Below are 24,024 nucleotides of genomic sequence, written 5' to 3'. Positions count from 1 at the left end.
GATGAAAAAGCAGTATCGGGTAAAATTCAAGGTACCACATATAACCAGGGAATCTCTTGTTAAATGTATAGTGTTGTGCACCTAGGTAAACTTTTGATCATAATGTTTGTGTCCTCGGCTCTCTGTCCCATCAGCTTTGAAGCTGCCTTATGCATATAGAAACCCTTCTTGTCAATTAACAAAATAAATATTGAGGTTAAGACCACAACAGCTATTGCCCTGAAGTAAATAGTTTGTTGACAAATCTTCCAATTCTCCCCTGCCAAAGACCTGTCTACCTGGATGATTGTATTTGTTATGGTAAGAATGATTATATGTAAGAAAAATTGCTTGCTTTCTGGCTACCCAGATATACTGAGATCACCAAAAGCTGCACAAACTGTTTTGTTGTTTTCTTTCGTGATATAAACACTGTTATTCTCTGCTCTTTAGAACTAATTATCCATACTCCCAACTCTACTACCCATAATTGAGGGCTATTAGCTGTAGAAATATTGTTTTCTTCCATAACTGTTTCTGGTATAATAGGTGGAGATTGAGTTCTGCCTTATTCCTGACCTGTTGTTTGGCACTGAGCAAGTCACTTAATTCTCTGAGCTTGAATTTCTTCTGTGAAAATAGACTAATCAATCTAAAATGCTCTCCTAGCCTACCCATTTATGATCTTTTAGCAATCTTATCTGGAAGACGATTCAGCCTCTTTCATGACCAATTGTTTTGTTGTTGTTATTGTTGTTTTTTGGGGGGGGTACTGTGTGTGGTAAAAATATACGTAACAAAACATACTTCATCTCAACAATTTCTGCATGTGCAATTCAGCAACCTAGATTACATTCTTCAAGTTTTACATCCATCCTTGCTGTCCCCTTCCAAACCATTCCACCACCATTAACGTAAACTCAATGTCCCCTTCCCTCCCATTCCTTGGTAGTTACGAATAAGCTTTCATTTCTGTATTTATATTTGCTTATTTCATATAATTGATATCATACAGTAGTTGTCCTTTTGTGACTCACTTATTTTGCTCTGCATGTTTTCAAGGGTCATCCATGTTGTAGCATGTATCAAGACTTCATTTCACTTTATGGTTGAGTATTACTGCATTGTATATGTGTACCACATTTTGTCCATTTATCTGCTAAGGATGATCTCAGTTGTTTCCACCTTTTGGCTATTGTGAAAAGTGCTCTAATGAACATTGGTGTACAGGTTTCTGTTTGCATTCCTGCCTTTATTCTGCCTGAGTATATACCTAGGATTGGGACTGCTGGATCATATGGTAGTTCTATGTTCAATGTTTTGAGGAACTACCAAACTGTTTTTTACAGTATCTGTACCATTTTACATTTCTACTAGCCATAGATAAGAGTGCCAGTCACTGTTCAACCTTGCCAACACCTGTTGTTTTTTGTTTTTTTCAACACTAACGTTCTAATAGGGGTGAGGTGATATCTCAGTGTGTTTTTGATTTGCATCTCCTAATGACTTCCTGGTCAATTCAGGAAATATATATTGAGTATTGAGTACCTGCCCTATTCTAGGTATGGTGATCAGTACTAAGGACTCTAATTGTTGTTGTTAACTGCCATCGAATCAGTTCTGAACCATAGACAACCCTGTATAGGGTTTCCGAGGAGCAGCTGATGAGCTTGAACTGCCGATCTTGCAGTTGAAACAGCTTTGTAGTCTGGCACATTAACCCACAGCGCCACATTGGGACTCCAAGGGCTCTAATACCTCTAACTAAACTTAGTAGGAAACCCCAGCTGTTGATAAAAATGTTCCAGACCTTAGAATGTGGGGCTCCTCAGCTGTTTCCAATCTACTGATCTGTCTGGCTCCCTGCTAGAGAAGATAGTGTCTGCTGTGGATGCTGTTAGGGTTTTTTCTGGTATTCAGTTTCATAGCATCACTGCCTCTTTGTGTAATCTTTCATTGTTTTATGTTCATTTTAAAGAAAGCCACTAAACCAAGTTAAAATGAAAAGGTACCAATTATTAAGCAGTTTCTTCAGAGGTTTTGCTGAATCCTTAACTGTCTTATTACATTTACCAAGTTGGTCTGTTTGTAAGCTCACTAGATGCTCCTTCTCTGGTAGCGTAGTGGTTACGAATCGGGCTGCGAACCTTAAGGTCAGCAGTTCGAAACTACCAGCTGTTCTGCGGGAGAAAGATGAGACTTACTGCTCCCATAAAGATTTACAGCCTCAGAAACCCTGTACAGGGTCGCTATGAGTCAGAACCGACTCCATGGCACATAACCACCACCACCAGCTGCTCCTTGGAAACCCTATATGGGGTCGCTATGGGTTGGAACTGACTTGATGGCACTTAACAACAACATCCTGGTGTGTGGTACTGTGGGTTAATGAGCTGGACCACAAAGTTGGTTTGAACCCCAAGCTCACCAGCTGCTCCTTGGAAACCCTATACAGGGTCACTATGAGTCAAAACCAACTCAATGGCACTTAACAGCAACAATATTGAAATATATATGATATTTCAAAGACTTTTTCTAATATTTTTAAATGGTAATACAAAAACCATGTGATGGAACTTTTTAAAAAAATGAAATGTAGTATTATTTAAGTCCAAAAGGTTAAAAAGTATTATTCTTCATGTTATATGTGCTTTTCCACTGTGGTTTTTTCTTAAACGGCAGCTGCACACTGATTGGTATTTTTACTTTTAGTTAGATGCTGCCTCTTGTTTTTGTGGAGTCAATCACAAGATTGATGATTCAAACCCACCATCCGCTCACTGGAAATCCTATACAGGGTTGTGATGAATCAGAACGGACTCAACAGCACTTAACAACAGTGGCTTCTGTAGGAAACCTGGTGGCACAGTGGCTAAAGCACTTTGCTGCTAACAGAAAGTTCAGCAGTTCAAACCTACCGAGCACTCCATGAGCAACCTACTACCATAAAGGTTGTTGTTGTTGTTGTTAAGTGCCATTGAGTCAATTCCGACTCATAGCAACTCTGTATAGGGTCTCTGAGGAGTAGCTGGTGAGTTTGAACCTCCGACTTTGCAATTCAGATCAACCTTGCAGTTGGGTCCCATAAAGATGACAACATTAGAAATCCTATGGGACAGTGCCGCTCCATCCTACAGGATAACTTTGCGTTAGAACCACTCAACAGCAGTTAGTTTGGTTTTAATGACTTCCATGACCAGTTTTAACTCAAACTTGTATTACAGCAGAGAATAGCCGTAAAATAATTGTTTTTTAAATTAAGTTTTAAAGGCCCAGGACAGGTGATTGGCATGGCTATTTCTCTTGTAGTTATCCTTTTTATATAACTAATATCACTGCATTGTACACTTAAAAATGGTTAAAATGGAGATCCTGGGGAAATAGCGGCATAAACAGACCATTGTTCTGACCATCCCCCCATAAATACAAGAAAAAAATGCTTGATTTTGAGAGTCTCTGAAGTGGGGAATGGAGGACAGCTGCAGGGAACTACAGACAGGCAAGATTTAACAGATTACATACAGTAGGAAAATCACCTCAACCACCATCCCTGCCCCAGCCCTCAGCCAGTCCCAGCAGAAGAGCCTGCTTCCCTATCCACCATACCCTCTTCCGGTACAAAGAAATGGGACTCCAAGCTTCTTCTGGGAAATGGACAAGGCTGACCACCCCAGAAGTCTGTTTGGATTGTGCCAGCACCTCTCCCACCCAGACACTGTCTGCTGTGAGTCAGCAAAAATTGCCAGAGACGACTCCTGGAGTGGAGTCTGCGCCCACACCGAGCACTCCATCCCTCTGGCGTCTGTACCCTGGGAGTCAGCTTGGGTCTCTATGCCCCCTCCACACTTCCCGCATCCAGTGAGCACTGAGGACTGCTAAGTAGGGCTGCTGTGCACGAGAAAGCAGGTATCTTTAGTGGCGGATACTATGGACCACGCTCAACATACTACTGGGGGGTAGGGGAGGGGGCGTTCTGATAGCAACAAGGCGCTCATTCCCTGGGATTCATTCAAAGCATGACAGCCCCTATCCCACACACGTCTGATGGACTGTAAGGCTTCCAATTGATAAAGAAGGTGCTCTGCAGTTGAGTCCTTGCCATCATCAGCCTGCTTCCCTGAACACCCCCATAGCTCAGGCCCCCCAAACCAACAGGACAGATCTCCCAGAGGGTCAGTTCAGGTCTGTCTCTCCCCACATCTGGTCTGCACTGAGGACTACTGATTGAGGCAGCTTTGTCCTGTCAATCAGGCACCTTGAGTGGAGGCTCAGCAGCCCCCCGGGAGACTCTGATGGTAATAAGGCAGCGCTCCCTGGGAGCCATTTGGGGAGACTCTGATGGTAATAAGGCAGAGCTCCCTGGTGGCCACTTGGGGAGACTCTGATGGTAATAAGGCAAAGCTCCATGGGGGCCATTTGGGGAGACTCTGATGGTAATAAAGCAGCTCCCTGGGGGCCATTTGGAGCACAACAGCTTTCTCCCAGCCAGGTAACTGTCACCTGCTAGACTGATACAAACTCCCACAGAAGGACATCTACAGGTCAGCCAGGAGGTGGTTGTGAAGACTGCTCCCCTAACCACCACAGGGCCACTGAGACTTGGAAACCAAAAAGGCAGATCCCTCAGAAGTCCTTCTGAAATGGAGGAAAGTATGCCTGTGCTTTCCTTGAATGTCAGATCAGAGTAGGGAAGGAAGCCTCAGGCAAATCTGGAGCAAGCAGCCTCAAAGGGCGCTGACTGGGTGTGCATTTTTCACTGAAACTGTGACTGCAAAACGAAGAAGGAAAGACAGTAATAACCAGAGATAGCAGCTGAAAGGGTCAATGACTGAAATGAGAAACACAGTGGAAGGAGTTACCAACAGATTTAATTAGGCAGAAGAAAAAAATGAGAGGGTAAGATAGTTGCAATTAGAGAGACTGGAAAACAACAAGAATGAAAACTCAAAAAGAATGTGCAAAGTTTAATAGAAAGACCTAATATACACATCATGGGAATTTCAGAAGACGATGACAGAGATAAAGGGAAATAAAAAAAATATTTGACAGAATAATGACAGGAATTTTCACCATTCTGACAAAAGACAGGATTCTGCAAATCCAAGAAGTTCAAAGAATTCCAAGCAGAAAGAACCAAGAGTTCTACTCTGAGACAAACAATAGGCTTTCAAAAAGTTATAAGGAGAGAATCCTGAAAGCAGTGAAAGAGAAGCAAGCAGTCACATACAAAGTATGCCCAATAAGAATAAATGCTGAATTTCTGCGCTTAAGATTTTGTTAGTCACCAGATGCATGCTCCTTTTCATTAGGCACAGTTGTAATGAACCGTACTTCCAAGCTACTGCTCAAAATTCATGGCTGAATTTGTGGCCAGGCTGAGGCCATACCTCCTAGGAACAACAGATAAGCCAAGGGACTCTCTTGTCCTCTAGACTTTGGATCAAGGACTTCCACAAAACACAGGACTGTGCTGAATTTTATTTAGATTGCAGGGCAGTCTAGGAAGCTTCTCCTAACCTTCTCTGTTTTATTTCTTCGTGAGGGACAGATTTGCATCGCCCAATTTGATATCTTTCTCAGCCTTGTCCTGTTGTTGTTGTTAACTGTCGTTAAGTCAGTTCCAACTCATAGCAACCCTGTGTGAGGTTTCCAAGGAGCAGCTGGTGAGTTTGAACTGCTAACTTTGTGATTCAAACTGGCCTTGTGATCTAATGCTTTACTCCACAGCACCACACCAGGACTCCACTTCCTTATTTGAGGGTCAGAGAAGAAGAGGAAGACCCCCAACGAGATGGATCAGCCAGGTGGCATCATTGATGGACTCAAGTGTGGCAGCGGTAGTGAGGTTGGCCCAGGATCGGACATTGTTTCGTTCTGCTGTGCATGGGGTCGCTATGAGTCGGTTCCGACTCGATGGCACCTGACAACAACAACAACAATAGTCATTTACCCTAATAAAATCCCTCCACATTAAAAAAAAGAAAGAATAAATGCTGATTTCTCCTCAGAAATGTTGATGGTCAGAAGGCAATAAAATGACATTTCTAAAATGTTGAGAGAAAAGGAAAAAGAAAGTCAACCAAAGCTACCATGTCCAGTAAAGCTACCCTTCAAGAAATAGGGGGACAGAGAGTTCCTATCCACCACACCAACCCTACAGAAAGTACTCATAGGAATTCTGTACATGGAAGGGAAAAGACACTAGAAAATCATTCAAAACCATGCAGAAAAGGAAAGAACCCTGATAAAGGGAATTGCATGGTCAAGTATGAGGGTTAATAATAAGACAATTCGTGTCTGATAATTCTCATTGTTTAGTCCTTCATGTGTTTTAATGACAAAGGTATAAAAAGTACACGAGACACAAAGTTTGACCATCTTATTTTCTAAGGAACATTCTGGCTGTGTTTCTTCCAAGACGTATTTGTTCATTCTGGTATAGTTCGTAGTATATTTACTAAGTTTTTCCAACATAAGTCACAGGCATCAATTCTTCTTCATTGTTATTTTTAACTACCACTAAAGTGGCCCCCAACTCATGGCAACCCCAGCACAACAGAATGGAATGTTGCACAGTTGTGAGCCATGCCTGTGATCCATGGTGGATCAGACCATTGTGAGCCATCAGGTTTTCACTGGATGATTTTCAAAAGTAGCTCACCAAGCTTTTCTTCCTAGTCTGTCTTAATCTGGAAGTTCCACTGAAACCCGATCAGCATCACAGCAACATGTAAGCCTCCTCCGATTAGACAGGTGATGACTGAGAATGATGTACATTGACCAGGGGTCAAGACCAGGTCTCCAGCAGGGCAGATGAGAGTATCACCACTGAACTGCCACTGTGTTGTCATTGGACACTAACCCAAACCAATTGCCATCTAGTTCATTCCAACTCTTCCTTACACCGTAGAGTAAGAACTGCCCCATGAGGTTCCCAAGGCTATAAATCTTTTATGGAAGCAGAGTGCTACCTCTTTATCCTGCAGAGCAGCTGGTGAGTTTGAACCACCGACCTTTTGGTTAGCAGCCAAGTTCTTGATCGTGGTGCCACCAGGGTTCCTTTCATTGAATAGTGTTGATGTGGTTGCTGTTAAGTGTCACTATGTTGGTTCCAACTCATAGCAACCCTGTATAGGGGTTTCAAAGCTGGTCATTTGAACCACCAACTTTTCAGTTAGTAATCCAGTGCTTATCAATTGTGTAATCAGTCTTGCCTGGAGAATCCTGAAAAACTCTAGGTCCCTATTTTCATTTTCTAAAACCCAGAAACTATAAAGAACAGCATTTTCCAAGTCTGATACACTATTAGCTTGTGCCTGAGAATAAAATGTCATGACCAGTAAAATTTATTTTCTTCAGGAATGGGTGATTCTGTTGTTGTTCACACAGATCTTCTAAAAGGAAGGGCTGAGGACCTGAAACCAGACTCTTACCTCCGGAAGAGTCCTTCACTTGAATCACTGAGCAGACCCTCTTCGCTGGGCTTTGGGAATGCAAGACTGCTGAGCTCTTCCGCCCGGGCGCTGAAACCACAAAGCAAACTCAGGTATCACTTTTTAAACAGTGAGAAATCAGAAAACCCTTGGGCTGACAATTTCTGGTTCTTCCTTCTGTGGTCCTGAATGAACATGATTACAATACAGTACCAGACTGCAGCTGGACAAATAGGAAGACCACAGACAGTAGGACTGTGCAAACTGGAGTAAAAGGCCGTAAAAAAGAAGTAAAACTAAGTACTTGGAGGTTCTAAGTTGGATCAAGAAGGCTGCTGGGGGAGAGGGACCAAGCTATGGCCCTATGTTCAGGGAACTATGACTAATCTAGTTCTACTAGACTGAACTGTGGGAAGGCTTTGTGAGGGCAGGAATCTGGCTTATATAAATTGGGCTGTCAATCAGTATTTGTTGGATACATATGATTGGGCTAGCACAGCTGGAAAGGTGGGGTGAAACCATTTCATAAATGGTCTTCAATGCCAAATGTAAGAGGCTGTACTTATTTCAGTAAAGAAGTGAGGACCCACTAAGTCTGTGGGGTTTTCCTTTTTGTTTTTCAATAGTGATCTAGTAAGATTGGACCTGTGGTTTTAAGGATGAATCAGAAAAGTGCAGCCCATCAGAAGGATTTAGAGAGCCATTTGAAATCAGTTAGTGGTGATGGCGTTCACACTAATGTTAAGGATGGCGTGGGAGAGAGAGGGGGTACAGACTCTGGCAGGATTGGTCACCTCTGCCACTTCCTCCGTTTTCAGTGCTCCTGACCTCTCAGGTCCCTGAAAATCTTTTCCAACTACTTCCTCTCTTTCTCTCTCTCTGCTGTCTTCCTTGTTTCTCTGGGCTGAGTCAGTGTTTTAGAAGACTGACTCAGAATCCTCAGCATTCTGATTTTAGGACAGTTTCTCAGAATCCTCTCATGACTGTCTGTGATCCATACTTAGATCTACATTCCTTATCCTGGTGTGAGATGTGGAATCACCGTGCAGAAAGCAATTTGGTCTTTTTTGTTCTTGGTTCGATCAAGCTGGTCTAACACCTGAAACTAAGGAGTAGAGCTGACCAGACCAATAGGGACCACCTGGGAGCCTGATGCTGCCTAAGCTTCAGAAGGCATGATGCAATCTATCACGGCCACATGGGGAGGTCAATAAGAGCCCTGAACCCTGAGGCTCAGATGAAACATCCTGGTTGGTGACCTTGCCTGGGAGAGGTACGTGGAAATATTGCACTAGGATCCTTCCCAGACCTCACCCTGTAAAACGGGGTTTCAAAAGTTAGTGGGAAAATTCCATTATCTTTTTGTTTGGAGGGTGAGTACAAGTAAGGAGTGAGGGTTAGGGTTGGGAATAGGGCTAAGTCTTTGGTAGGCTTAGAACTTCGTTTATTGTTAGGGTTAGGTTGAAACTTGGGTCAATGTTAGGGGTAAGGCTTGGTCTAGTTTTTAAGAGTTATAGTTAGGTGTATTTTTATTTACTTATTGAAATCGATTTCATTTCCTCTTTATTTAGAAGTTCTGTAACTGGATTATTCCCTCTTTTTAATTTATGGTTGTTGTTGTTGCAACTGTATCTCTGGTTCTCTTCTTTTCAGTCTTACAGGTCTATTTTACTTTGCATACTTCCGTATCTGCGTTACGTCGAGATGATACTGTCATAGTGGCAAGTTGTTGTCCACTGTTGTTGGTTCTCTGTCCAAAGAACTCTATTTAGTATCTTTTGTAACGTGTGTCTGGTTTTCACAAATTCTTTTCATTTCTGCTTGTCTGAAAATTACCTAGTTTCACCGTCATATTTGATGGACAATTTTGTTAGGTTCTTGGTTGGCACTTTTTTTTCTCTTTCGGAGTTTTATATATATATATATATACCATTGTCTTCTTGTTTGCCTAGTTTCTTCTGAGAAATCAGAACTTACACTTAGTCGTATTAGTTCTCCTTGGTAGGTAACTTCATTTTTCCTGAGATGCTCTTTGGAGTCTTTGATTTTGAAAAGTTAGATTATAATATGTCTCGGTGATTTTCTTTTGGGGTCTATTCTATTTGAAGTTCATTCAACTTATTGAATGACTGTCTTGCCACCTTTCACGTTCAGGATGTTTTCTTCTAACAATTCTAAGGCAGTGTTCTCTATAGGGTTGGGGTTTTTTTGTCTCTCCCTGTTTTAGAATTCCTGTCACGTGTAAATTATACCTCTTGATAGTGTTCCACATAAATCTGAGGCAGTTTTCAGATATTCTTGTTCTTTTTTCTGATTCTTCTTCTAGTAGATAATTGTTAGAGATTTTTCTTCAAGCTCAGCAATTCAGCTTTCCATTAATTCAATTTTGTTTCTGTACTCTTTCAGTGTATTACCTCTTTCTGAAACATTAGTGTTAATCTTCTGACTTCCTAATTGTTCATTTTGTATGGTTCCCCTTTTTGCAATTATCTTATCAATTTGTTTCCTGATGTTTCCTATAATTTTGTCTGTTTCTCTTGATTTCATCTGTAGTTTTCTCAGTCTTTTGTTTCACTCTGTTGTAGTTGTCTGATTAGCATTCTTTTGTGTTTCATATGATATCTTTCTGATTGGTGTTGTGTTTTCTGACTTTATATTTTATTTACTTGTTTGAGGCACTGTCTTATTTCTTTGTCTAAGGTAAAATTCCATTTTCTCCAGGGCATTGTGGTGTCCTATATATATTTAGTTCATGATTGGTTTATTCTCAGGCGCTTACCACCTTTCTCCTAGTGGATGTGGTAGAGACCAGAAATAGGAACACCATTAGTTCGCTATTCACTGTTTGTGTAGTGTAGTACAGGGCAGGTTCATGCACATCCAGAAGCTGTACCCCGGGCAGAGCAGAGGCTGTACCACTGGCTGCTGGGGTGGTGAGGGAGAGGACTAACTACCCCGTGGCTTCCAGGAGGGCACGGGAACAAGGAAAAACTGCACCCCTTTTCACTAGCCTCCAGCTGCTATATCATAAGCTGTTCACAGAGAGCTCAAGATGGCTGTGCCACTCCACGCCAGCCCACAGCCTGCCCATTTTTGTTCTCTCGCTTCTCCTGTTCAGTTTTCTCTTCCAGTTGACACTCAGTCCTCCTCACTGTCCTACCCTCTGAGGCTCAGGGTTCCAGGATCACCATCTATGTCTGTTCCAATCAGCCTCCCAGATCTTGGTTACAGAGTGTTGGCTCAGTGGGTCTGCATACTATGTCATCTTGCCTCAGACTCTTCCCATTATCTTTTTTTTATTATTATTATTGAAAAAATTTATATTTAGAATTAGCCAGCTGAACTCCGTTTAGTTGATCCCAATTTTGTTGGCAACATCCAAAGCATCATAGTCAGGAGCCAGTCGAACATATGCCTTCTTTTCTCCATTGGTCCTGATTAAGGTGTTGACCTTGGCTACGTCAGTGTCATAGAGCTTCTTCACAGCCTGTTTGATCTGGTGCTTGTTGGCCTTGACATCCACAATGCACACAAGTGTGTTATTATCTTCAATCTTCTTCATGGCTGACTCAGTAGTCAGAGGGAACTTGACGATGGCATAGTGGTCAAGCTTGTTTCTCCTGGGGGTGCTCTTCCGAGGATATTTGGGCTGCCTCCAGAGCCTCAGAGTCTCGGGCCGCCGGAAGGTGGGTGACGTGCGGATTTCTTTTTTTTGTGGCTGTGGACGCTTTTCAGCACTGCCTTCTTGGCCTTCAACACCTTTGCTTTGGCTTCAGCTTTGGGAGGGGAAGGGGCTTCCTTCTTGGCCTTTGGCGCCATCTTCGTAAAAAGGTTCCCATTATCTTTTAATTCCATTTTTTCCATAAACATTTTGAAACCCCCTTGTATATTTTTGTTTGCATACATTTTTGTTGTTGTTGTTACCACGCAGGGATATATAATCATTTAAATAACCAAGGGGCACATTCTGGAAGTCAGTCTCCTGGCTGCCAGCACACAGCCTTTCTTTTTCCAAGACTCTAGAGTCCTCAGCTTCTCCCTCTCTCCATGTCCTCATCCCTACCTCCTTCTCTGGATAGGGTCCCACATTCCGCTCATGCTCTTCTCTCTTGATGGTTCCTGAAATGTAAGATTAACTACTCTCCCCTTTTTATTACACATCTTCTACCTTTACAATTGTGACCATCGCAATTAGGTATGATAATAACTACACACTATTGAATCAATGAATCCTCTCCCCATCTCCTTTCACCAGACTCATCTAGACGAGAGGGAAAAAATTCCGTGGGAGTATTACCTTCCCCCACATACTCTAAAACTAAACTCCCTCTTGAAAACCTATAATCTAGTCACTTCGTGCCTTTATAGCCCCCCACACCACCCCTCATTTTAGGTAGTCAATGACTTAAGTTGCTCAACCCTATCAACCCTGCATGCAGAGGGGATAGGTTTGATCCTTGATATGAAGACTCCTTCCCTCTTGGTATTTTGAGCTACTGCATCCATAAGTATAAGTCAAGTTCATCAAATTGTAGCAATTCAGACTTGTTTCCTTTATCCAATTTCTTCATCTTCCTCTAGTCTACTTCTGATCATCATGCCATTGAAGCCAGGTCAAATGGGTACTATCAGCAAGTTTGTGCATCTTCCCTTCATATCAGCTGGACACCTCACTCTCAGTTATAGCCCTCAGTGGCTAGATCATGGGCTCAGGGGTCCCCAAGTCTCAGTACACTTTGGACCAACCAACCCTTTCTCTTCTCTCTCTCATCTCAAGGTTGACAGGAGTCTGTGGACTGTGGTCAGACTCAGCCCCTATCTTCATTGCTGCCTTTCCCCCATTTCTACTCACAAGTAGAACAATGTAATCGCCAGCAAACTTACATGCCTGCTTGTGTGTTCCCTTTGAGTTTCAGTCTTGAAAGGAGGTTTGTCCTGACAGGACTTGATTGTTTGCCTTGATGGTTCTCTGATGAACTACTTGCTTGTTCCCATCTTTTACCCATTCAAGCTGTGCCTCGAACCCTGTATCACAGAGCCCTATTGTTCCAAGATTGGGCATACATAACTATTTACCTCTGACCCATTTAGCCCATGGAAACCTACCAGAATGTTTCCCTGTCTATCTTGTTCTTCCACGCCCCTCCCCATTTTTGTGTATTGCCCTCCCCAACCCTCAAGCTGTGATGTGATTATCTCCTAACCTGTGCCCTACTCTCTCCTCCCTCCCACCCCTGGTAACCAACAAAGAAAAAGTTTGGGGTTTTTTCTCTTAGTATGGGTATCTTTTCTTGAGTTGTTACAATAATAGTCTTATGCAATATTTGTCCTTTTGTGACACACTAATTTCACTCAGCATAATGTCTTCAAGGTTCATCCACATTTTATGGTGATTTGCAGCTTCATTGCTATTCTTCAAGGTAGCATAGTATTCCATTGTTTGTATGTATCAAAGTTTGTTTATCCATTCTTCCGTTGTTGGGCACTTAGGTTGTCTCTGTCTATTTTGTTTGCATACTTTTTTGTTATATTACCACCATTTTCACAGGCATGATTTTCCTGAGTTCTGTGAGTCGTTCCAGTGAATTATAGGACCCAAAAGAGTAGTATCAGCTGGCTGGGCTGAAGTGAAGGAGTTGTAGATTCCTGAGCTTGGGGCTAGTATCCACTGACATAGCGTGGGTGAAAAGGACTGTGTGGACAGCTGGGGTCTGAACTAAACAGAGAAGAGAAGCTGAGATTTCCACAGTTGGCAGGTGGAGTAGGATTTGTTATCTACCACATAATTTGACATTAGAAGTGGGCCTTCCTGCAGTGGTTTGCATACCTGGTCTTCTGGATGCTCCATGAGTTAAACCCACCCCAGCTCACCTGTCTGAAAGCCCAGCTCTTCACTGCATCTAAAAGGAGTTAAACCCAATGTATGCTCAATTCCAACTCAGTGATCCTGTATAGAATTTCCGAGGCTGTAAATCTTCATGGGAACAACCCACATCTTTCTCCCATGGAGCTGCTGGTGGGTTTGAACTGCTGACCTTGCAGTTAGCAGTCTAGTGCTTATCCTACAACACTACCACCAGGGCTCCGTAAAAGCATGATTTAATGCTAGCCTTCTCACTTTAACGTGAGCATTTCTAACTAAAAGCCTTTTCTTACAAGGTTCTGGTCTGAACTTTGTTTTGTCTTTTCACTCTGAAATTTTACTTCTTTCTGGGCTTAACCCTTCCACGAGGTTCTAGCTAACCCCTTGGTTAGCATGGTTATCCCTCTGCTCTGATTTGGGTGTCTTTCACTCACTTTGGTGTTTAATTCTTGGACTGCTTTGCAGTGTTACTATTGCATAGTATGCATGCCTTTGTTTCTGTTAGGCACTAGTTTGTTTTTGTTGTTGTTAGGTGCCGTTGAGTCAGTTCCAACTCATAGCAACCCCACATAGGGTTTCCAATGAGAAGCTGGTGGGTTTGAACTGCCGACATTGTGGTTACCAGTCCAGTGCTTATCCTACAGTGCCACACCAAGACTCCAGGCTCTGATTTAGTGGACAGTGAAGTCTACATCTTATATTTGGATATCTTTCTGAGTCTCTTGCACTGTGTTTTACATACAGCATTTCACACAGTAAATACAGTTGCATATGTAGATGACAATACAAAATTGGAAACTATAGGAGTAGTAACTATTTAATAAGGATCCCTGGTAGCATAGTGGTTACGAATTGGGCTGTTAATCTCACGGTCAGCAGTTCAAAACTACCAGCTTTTCCAAGGGAGAAAGCTGAGGCTTTCTGCTCCCGTAAAGATTTACAGCCTTGGAAACCCTGTACAGGGTCGCTATGAATTGGAACCGACTCCATGGTACATAACAACAACTATTTAATAAAATTTGCTACTGCCAATATGATAAAGGGTTTTTAAAAAGTCTTAGTAAGTTCAGTTTTTGTTGTATCTTTGGGTGTAGTCTATATTTGAATCCAAATAGATAAAGGTAGACCTTTCAGAGATGTAAGTTAAAGTTCCCCCAGATCCTTCAGATCAATCCTATTGATGTACAAGAGATTTAAGTAATCGAAAAGTTTTAGGTATCAAAATTGGTGCTATTAAGAAATGGCTATTTTCTGCATGCCAGAAATGCATTTTAAAAGGCTATCTATATATATTGTTGTTGTTGTTATGTGCCGTGGAGTCAGTTCCGACTCACAGTGACCCTGTACAGGGTTTCTGAGGCTGTAAATTTTTATGGGAGCAGAAAGCCTCATCTTTCTACCTAATAAATATATATGTATGTATATGTATATATATATGTATGTATATATATATGTATATATGTATATATGTATGTATATATGTGTGTGTGTGTGTGTGTGTGTATATATGACTTTTTTTAAATTTTTTATGTTCATGTCATTGAAATGAAGCAATGATAATAGAAACATCTTACTTTGGAAAGTCTTATCCTTATTACTAGTATTGTGATTGTTCTAGTAAGCCTTATTTTTTTAAAAAAATTTATTGAAGACTGTCATCTATTTATTTAGAAACTCTTTTCCAAACTCCTTTTCATTTCAGGCTTCTCTAATTTGTCAGGCATTGAAATTCAGCTCTAAAGGATCAAATAAGACCAAGTATATATAGTAAGCACAGGCAAGGCCACCATAATGTCGTAGTTAATAGCAGCTTTGACCTCAAAAGCTCATAGGTTGTTGTATTATTTGATGACTGTTTTTCTTTGCATCTGGCAGTAACTATATAACAAAAATTTCAATTCAAGTATGAAATGATCATCTTTAAATCTTTTCTACCTAAATTCATACTGCTGAGGTCTAGAATGGTCCTATTTCTCTTTTAAAAAAATAATTTGAAAATGTTTTTACTCAGTATTGGACGGGTACAAAACCGTTTATTTTGACACATAACAGCCCTCTAGGGCAGAGTAGAACTGTGCTGTGGGGGTTCTGAGACTGAGGCCTTACAGAAGCAGACTGCTTTATCGTTTTCTTGTGGAGCAGCTGGTGGGTTTGAACCACTGACCTTTTGGTTAGTAGTCCAACATTTAGCTTATTATGCCATCAGGGCTCCTTAACAAAGTAATAATAAAATACAGTGTGAAAAAATAGCAACATGATGGAGACTCACCTGGATATCCATCTCTCCATTTTAAGAAAGATCATTATTTACCTTTGAAATGTCTTATCAGCCCTTCTCCAATCACATGACCTCCCTTCTTGACACCATCCTGAACTTTGTTTTCTTTCCTTTACAGGTGTGTGGGGTTTGTTTGTTTTTAACTTTTTATTGTGAATTGAATGAAGGTTTACAGAGCAGATCATCAGTTTTACATCCACCAAATCACACACTTTATTTCATTGCAAAGATTGCAATCATATTTACACTTTTACCACGTATGTTTGCATCCACAAATAATACGAGCACTATGTTGTTTAGATTACATGCTTTGAAATTTTGTATTCCTAGAAACGTAGTGTGTGTTTTGTTTTGTTGTTGTTCACTATTTTAAATTTGAAATTGTATTCCTGATACTCCTTCGTTGTTGTGTATATCTGTAATTCATTGATTTTTACTGGTATTTCATAATGTGAATGTACCACAGTTTATTCATTTCCTTGTATATTATTGTTTCCAAGTGCCTTAGATTTCTGGTGGTTGTAGTGGCAGTGTGCCGTCAAGTCAGTTCCACCTCACAGCGACCCTACACAGGGTTTCCGAGGCTGTAAATCTTTACGGGAGCAGAAAACCTCATCTTTCTCCCGCGGAGTGGCTGGTAGATTTGAACTGCTGACTTTGTGGTTTGCAGCCCAACTGGTAACCCACTACGCTACTAGGGCTCCTTAGAATCCTTGTTGTTGTTGTTAAGTGCCGTGGAGTCGGTTCCGACTCATAGTGACCCTGCACAGGGTTTCCGAGGCTGTAAATCTTTACAGCAGCAGAATGCCTCATCGTTCTTCTGTGGAGCCGCTGGTAGTTTCCAGCTGCTGACCTTGAGGTTGGTTATAAAAGAAATACCACAAGTGGGTGGCTTTCAAGAGCAGAAATGTGTTTGCTCACAGTTCAGGAGGCTGCTGTGGGTGTTGATGTTAAGTGCCGTCGAGTCATTTCTGACCCATAGCAACCCTGTATATGGTTTCCAAGGAGCAGCTGGTGAGCTTGAACCGCCGACTTTGCAGTCTGGCACATTAACCGACAATGTCACATCAACTCTGCTGTTGGTATTAGGTTCCATTAAGTCAGTTCAGACTCCTAGTGTCCCCATGCACAACAGAATGAGACACTGCCTAGTCCTGCGCCATCCAGACAATTGTGGTTACGCCTGAGCCCATTGGTGCCGCCAAAGCATCAGGAGGCCAGAAGGCTGAATCTGGTCACAGGTTACAGTGAAAGGCTCTCTGTTGGCTCTGGAGGGAGATCACTCGTTGTCTCCTCAGGCTCTTTAGCCTGGGCTTTCCTGGGTTCCTTGGAGATGTTCAGGTGGTATTCTCTCCCCCCATTTGCGCTTGATCCTGTCTTATCTGCTAATCTGCTCTTTTGATTGCTCAGTGATTAGGTCGAGTACAAACTCTACACTAATAGGGTTAATTAGCATTGTGAAAAAAAACCTATTCCTGAACAGGATTACAGGGACATGTATGTCAGGGTTAAGATTCAAACACATATTTTGAGGGAACACGAACTATTTGAATTGGATTCATAACACCAGGGTTTTTTTGCCATTTAAGAAAAAAAGAACATTCTTATGTGTGTACCGTAATGATATTCATCTAGGAATAAATCCCATTACTCTGAAAATATTGTCTTCCAGAGTTCGTACTGTAGAGATCTACCTCTCACATTCTACATGTTTAAGCTGTCCATTTTTATTCCTGCATTCCTGCACACAGGGCTAAAAAATAGAATCATGGTGGTGGTGTGCTGTGGTGTCGGTTCCGACTCATAGCGACTCTGTACAGGGTTTCCGAGGCTGTAAATCTTTACGGGAGCAGAAAGCCTCATCTTTCTCCCGCGGAACAGCTGGTAGTTTCCAACTGCTGACCTTGCAGCTCGCAGCCCGATTCATAACCACTACACTACCAGTGCTCCTTAAAAAAAAAATACAATAGTGTACAAAAATGCTACAGAAATGTAATTATGATTTAATGGTACATAGACTGGAAGAAGGAGTCCTGGCGTGGCGCTGTGGGTTAATGCGCTAGACTGCAAAGTCAGTTTGAACTGCAAGGTTGGCTGTTTAAGCTCACCAGTCGCTCCTTGGAAATCCTCTACAGGGTTGCTATGGGTCAGAACCAATTCGATGGCACTTCACAACAACAAAAGGAGCCTTTAGTAGGGTTATGAGCTGGGCTGCTAACCGTACGTCAGCAGTTCGAAACTACCAGTTGCTCTGCAGGAGAAAGATGAGATTTTGTGCTCCTATAAAGATTTGCAGCCTCAGAAACCCTGTACAGGGTCACTCTGAGTCAGAACTGACTTGGTGGCACACAACCACTATCACTACCATACTGGAAGAAAGGAACCCTGGTAGTGCAAATGCTTAAGTAAGCACATGATTGCTAACCTACAGGTTGCTAGTTCAAACCCACCAAGAGGCCCCAAAGGAGAAAGATACAGCAGTCTACTTCTATAAATATTACAGCCAAGAAAATCCTATGGGGCAGTTCTATTCTGTCATATGGAATTACTATAGAAGTCAAAATTGGTTCTATGGCACCGAACAGCAGCATGAAGGAAGAAACTTGGGATTGTGTGATCTTAAATCTCTTCTTACTATTTGAAAAATGTTAGCTAGTATAAAAACTAGCATAGATGTCTTTTGAAAATCGAGGTTGTGGCACTGAAGTACTTGTTCTTAAAATGCTCAAGTTTCCTTTTTTTGGCTAAATCAGGTACTCAGAACCGAGTTAATGTGCCATGAACTAGAGAAGATGGTTATCCCGTTCAGTGTATGGAAAGTCTTTCTTTGGAGTCATTTCATTTTACTGATTTTCCCCATTCCTGTCACTTCCCCACAGCCACCCACTCTAGTGTTTTTAATAAGCCCTTCCAACCTGTATTCAGTTGTTTTGATCTAGGTATAGCCTTGAAACATATGGACTGTTTTTGTATGGTGCTGACAGTTGCCATTGAATTGGCTCTGACTCATAACAACCTATGTAGAGCTGAATGAAATATTACTATGCAGTCCTGTGCTGTCTTCATGTTCTTTAGTGTATTTGAGCCTCATGTTTTGGCTCTTCTGTCAATTCATCTATTTATAAGAATATCTGTAATTCAAATAATATTGTAAATAAATGAATGTATGGCTAGATAAATGAGTGACAGATAGACTTAACAACACCACCAGAATGTCTCGCCAGACTTCTGATAGCCATGAAACGCAATTAATTTTTTCCTTAATACCATAAGGCATAATGAAAGTGTATTATTCATTGGCATACTACTCAATCATAAAGAGAAATGAAGTTTTAATTCATGCTGCAACATGGATGAGCCTAACAACATTATACTAAAATCAGTCACAAAAGAAAAAATATTGTATAGTCCCGTCTGTATGAGGTATCTGGAATAAACAAGCACATAGAGACAAAAATTTATTAGGGAAAGGGGGCAGTTATTGCTTAGTTACTGATTTTTCTGTCAAAAGTGATAGAAAATGTAGAATTGGATAAAGGTGTTGGCTGAAGAACATGATAAATGTAATTTTCAGCACTGAATTGTATATGTAAAAATGCAACTAATGTGTTGTTTCTTTAGCATATCAGTGGATAAACTGAGGCTTTGGCTTTTCTAATCTAGTGATTTCTTGTGTGATTTAATGTTCTAAAAGTTAGCATCTTCTCTCTTCTGTTCTTTTTAACTAGTGTGGAAAGAAGAGACCCTCTGACTGCCTTGGCCCGGGAATATGGTGGCTCCAAGCGCAATGCTCTACTGAAGTGGTGCCAGAAGAAGACAGAAGGTTATGCGGTAAGGGAAATCTTGGCCAACTTCCTCACAATTGTGAACAGCAGTTGTGTGATGCCAGTATGCATGCGTGCATGTGTGCACATGCTAGGATGGGCCAGTGCATGTGTAGTTGTAGTCTTTCTAGTCTCCTAGACATGGCTGCCATCTAAGGGTTTCAATTTGTGCATTGTCCAAAAGCACCCAGACCAGAGACAAGTGGAATGACAATCTAGACTGCACTCCATTCAATAAGTCATGTACTAAACAGAGCTATGTCACTGGGGGAAGGGGTGGGGGAAGGGGTGGGGAGGACTATCTTTTTCTTTGCCCAAAAGAAACATCAGCTCCCAAGCAGTAGATCCAATAGGCTTCAACCAAAGGAGACAATGTTTTGCTAAATCATCCTCCTAATTAAGAGTTCCTGTATCCAAGTTATGCACTGGTCCCACGTAGGTTGGCCTCGAAAACTTTTCCAAAAATGGTCTTTCTGTTTCTTTCAGAGTTGTTTGCATTTAGCTTCGGGGTTTCAGTTGAATACTGGGACAGTATTTGTTTTGTGTGAAGATTAAATAGGGAAGTAATACCTGATATATGTTTAAGTTTTTTTTATTGTGAAACAGCATACAGAAAGATAAAAGTGCATGAAATGTAAACTATAGCTTCATGAATTGTTATGAAGCAAAAGCAAAAACCCATTCAGTAACTACAGAGCTCCAGAAACAGCATTACCAATCTGACCAATCTTTTCATGGGCCCCTTTCCAATCCTAACCCTTTACTGTTCCAAAGATCATGATCATCCTCACTTCTTTGCTTTCCATGTCATTTTTATAAACTTATACAGGGTCGCTATGGGTCGGAACCGACTCGACGGCACTTAACAACAACAACAACATACATCCCTAAATATGATCTAGTCTTGCCTTGAAGTCTTATACAAACTTTGTATAAATGAAATTTTTTTGTGTTGTTAAATGCCATTGAGTTGGATGTGATTCATGGTGTCTCTGTATAAGGTTTCCGAGGGTGGCTGATGGGTTTGAACTGCTAACCTTATGGTTAGCAGTCCAGTGCTTATTCTACTATGCCACACCAGGACTCCATAAATGGAATTTTAAAGCTATGTAATATTTGCATCTGGCCTTTTCCATAGTATTAAGTTAGTAAAGTGTGGAGCTGTGAGCTAATGAGTTGGACTGCAAACTCGTTTGAACTGCAAAGTCGGCGGTTCAAGCTCAGCAGCTGCTCCTTGAAAATCTTATACAGGGTTGGTATGGGTCGGAACCGACTCGACGGCACTTAACAAATAGTGAGATGTGTCTGTGCCATTGCATCTAGCTATAGTTTGTTCATTTTCTTCCTCATTGAGTGACTTCATTGTATGATTATAAAATTATTTATCCTTTCTGTTAATGATGGACATTTGAATTCTTTCTAGGTTGGGTCTATTACACGTAGTCCTATTATGTTCTTGTATGTATCTCTTGGAAAACATATGTGCTCATGCTTGCTGGATACGTGCCTAGGAATGGGATTATTGGGCAATAGGGTTTGCATATATTCAATTACAGTAAATCATGCCAAACAGATATCCACAGTAATTGGGTAATTTATATCTCACCAGGAATTTACGAGCTCTATTTCTTTACATTCCCATCTACACTTGGTATGTGAACATTTTGGTTGTATTGTGGTATCTCATTGTGAGTTTGGTTTGTCTTTTCCCGTTGACTAATGAGGTTGAGCACCTTTTAATTTGCTGATTGGCTGTTTAGATAGGTGTTTGGGATGTGCCTACTGAGGACTTCTGCACATTTTTAAATTTGAACTTTTTTTTCCCTTTATTTTTTTCATACGAGGGGGCTTCAGAAAGTTCATGGGCAAATAGAACTAAAAGATAGTGAAAATTTTCCATGAACTTTTTGAAGGCCCCCCCACACACATATTCTGGACATAAATCCTTTGTCAAATAGATGTATTACACACATCTTCTTCCATTGTAATTTGAATTGTCAGTCTTCTAATGGAGAAAGTGTGTAATTTGAATTAAGTCTAATTTATCAACCCACCACGTAACTGCCAGTTTGTTTTACTGTGGTGGCTTGTATGTTGCTGTGATTCTGGAAGCAATGCTATTGGTATTTTAAATAGGGTCATCTATGCTGGTTAGGTTTCAACAGAGCTTCCAGACTAAGAAAGAGTGGGAAGACAGAGGCAGACTGGTTCTGAAAGTTGTGAGAAACGCTGAAAGATGAGCCCCTCAGGCTGGCAGACACTCAAAATACTGTATTGTATTAGGCGCATTTGCAACACAAGACCTCTTTAAAGTGTTCAAGAGCAAAGATGTTATTGGTTTGAAGACTAAGGTGAGTCTGACCCAAGCCATGGTATTTTCAGGTGCCTCATATGCATGTGAAAGTTGAACAATGAATAAACAGGTCTGTAGAACAATGACTGCATTTGAATTATGGTGTTGGAGAAGACTATTAGAAGTACCACGGACTGCCAGAAGAACAAATTTGTTTTGCAAGTACAGCTAGACTTGCCAGGAAGCCAGGATGGCGAGACATCGTCTCTCGTACTTTGCACATGTTACTAGAAGGGGCCAGTACCTGGTGAAGGGCATCATGCTTGGTAAAGTGAAGAGTCAGCGAAAAAGAGGAAGACCCTCAAGGAGACAGCTTGACATAGCGGCAGCAGCAGTGGGCTCAAACATAACAATTGTGAGGATGGCACAGGACCAGGCAGTGTCTGGTTTTATTGTGCGTAGGGTCATCATGAGTTGGAACTGACTGGATGGTACCTAACAACAACAACAACTTTATCAACCTTTTCTCTAATTGGTAGTGCTTTTTTGATCCTACTTTTTAGAAAGCCTTTTCTGTTCCTAGTTATAAAGATGTTTCTCTGTCTTTGACAGTACCTCCTTTTCATTGTATGTGAAAAATAAAAAATATCAATAACTGTCGTAGAGACTACCCAAAGAACAAGCTACCTCCTGACCCACTTTTTTTCTTTAGCTACTCTGACTAGAACTCTGTGCTTCCAAGGGTTGAAGCCATCCCATAAATGAGACCATCTCAGTAATGACATTAACCATGCAGCCCAGAAATGGAAAAGAAGATGCAGTCAGAGAAAGGAGGCTGATTACAGGACATTTCAGGGTAAAAGAAATTGAAATAGCACCAAAACAAACAATAGTCAACTAGGAATGAGGTCTTGGTTGTGGCTGAGCCACACATGGTCCCTGATGGCTAAAGGAACTGAGAGTGAATTAAAAAAAGACAAAGTTTCCAGAAGGAATTGACCCTTTTAGAAGTAATTTTATAATTAAATCACAGGAAATATACTTCCAGGCATGTGTGATTAATATTTCCTGCTGTAGTGATTTTATTGTTTTACAAACATCTTGAACTAGTTTTCAAAACATTTTATGTTTGATGAAACCCCAAAGTCATTTTGCCTGGAGAGTTATTTTTCATTCATTGTTAAAATCGATGAATTTAAAGAGAAATACAAATCAGATGTACTCTTTACACAAAGTATACTTTGTATAGACTTGTTTGTCTAAGATGCCTCATAAACTTTCCTTGTCCTCTCAAAGCTTGTCAAAGCTTGTCCTCTCAGGAGAAGAAAGCCAAAAATAAATTTATGAAAACTCAGATGACTCAGTCTCCTTGAAAACCAATAATCAATGTGTACTTCAACTTAAAATAATCTTTTTACATCATTAAAATGTAATATCATCCTCACTGCCGTTAACTCGATTGTGACTCAGAGTGCCCCCCACAGAAAAAAGTAGAAGTAATCCCTGGGGTTTATGAAGCTGTAAATGTTTATGGAAGTTAACTGCCTCATCTTTCTCCCATGTAGTAGCTGGTGAGGTCAGACTGCCAATCTTTTCTGTTAGCAACCTAATACTTAACCCACTGCACCACCAGTGCTCCTATAGTATGATGTTTGTTTAGTGCCGTCGAGTCAGTTCTGACTCATAGTGACACCTTATATGGGGTTTCCAAAGAACGGCTGGTGGGTTTGAACCACTGACCTTGCGGTTAATAGTCCATTACTTATCCTACAGCATCTCACCAGGAGTATGTCAAAATTTTCCATAGACTAGTTCATTGAACTTGTATTGAGGCTAATAATTTAGGTACAAAGCTCTCTGCTCTCATGAAACTTCCATTCTGATGGTGATGGTGTTTCAAGTGCCTGTATAGGGTTTCCAAGGAGCAGCTAGTGGGTTTGAACTGCCGACTTTGTGGTTCACAGTCCAGTATTGATCCTACAGCTCCACACCAGGAGTCCCTTACATTCTCATGGGGAGTGATAAGTAATTAAAAAGTAAAACTATATACTATATTAGATAGTAGTATACTATGGAGAAAAATAAAGCAGAGCAATTCAAAAAACCAAACTTAACTACGATTGAGTCGGTTCTGACCTTTTCTAAGACTGTAAATCTTTCTGGAAGCAGACAGCTTCATCTTTCTCCCATGGAGCAGCTCGTGAGTTTGAACCACCAACCTTGCAGTTAGCAATCTACTGTTTCTCTCACAGAATCACCAGAGCTCCTTAAAGCAGGGCAGGAGGCTTAGAAGGCTGGGTCCCTGGACATGGTTCTAAATATAAGTGTTCTGGAGGAGACATTTAGCAATGGCC

General features: G+C 41.2%; 1 protein-coding gene across 1 annotated transcript in view; it reads left to right on the top strand.

Moving 5' to 3' along the window:
- Window positions 1-24,024, top strand: part of SPECC1 (sperm antigen with calponin homology and coiled-coil domains 1) — a 309,636-nt gene that overhangs the window by 203,836 nt on the left and 81,776 nt on the right. Inside the window, exons 10-11 of the mRNA XM_006875909.1 lie at window positions 7,369-7,525; window positions 19,282-19,384. Coding sequence (XP_006875971.1) covers window positions 7,369-7,525; window positions 19,282-19,384 — 260 coding nt within the window. The remainder of the gene's footprint in view (window positions 1-7,368; window positions 7,526-19,281; window positions 19,385-24,024) is intronic.

This window comes from Chrysochloris asiatica, unplaced genomic scaffold (genome assembly GCF_000296735.1).
Source record: "Chrysochloris asiatica unplaced genomic scaffold, ChrAsi1.0 scaffold00346, whole genome shotgun sequence".
NCBI classification, from domain to species: Eukaryota; Metazoa; Chordata; class Mammalia; order Afrosoricida; family Chrysochloridae; genus Chrysochloris; species Chrysochloris asiatica.
The sequence above is the reverse complement of the archived record's forward strand: the minus strand, read 5'-3'. Positions and strand labels throughout refer to the sequence as shown.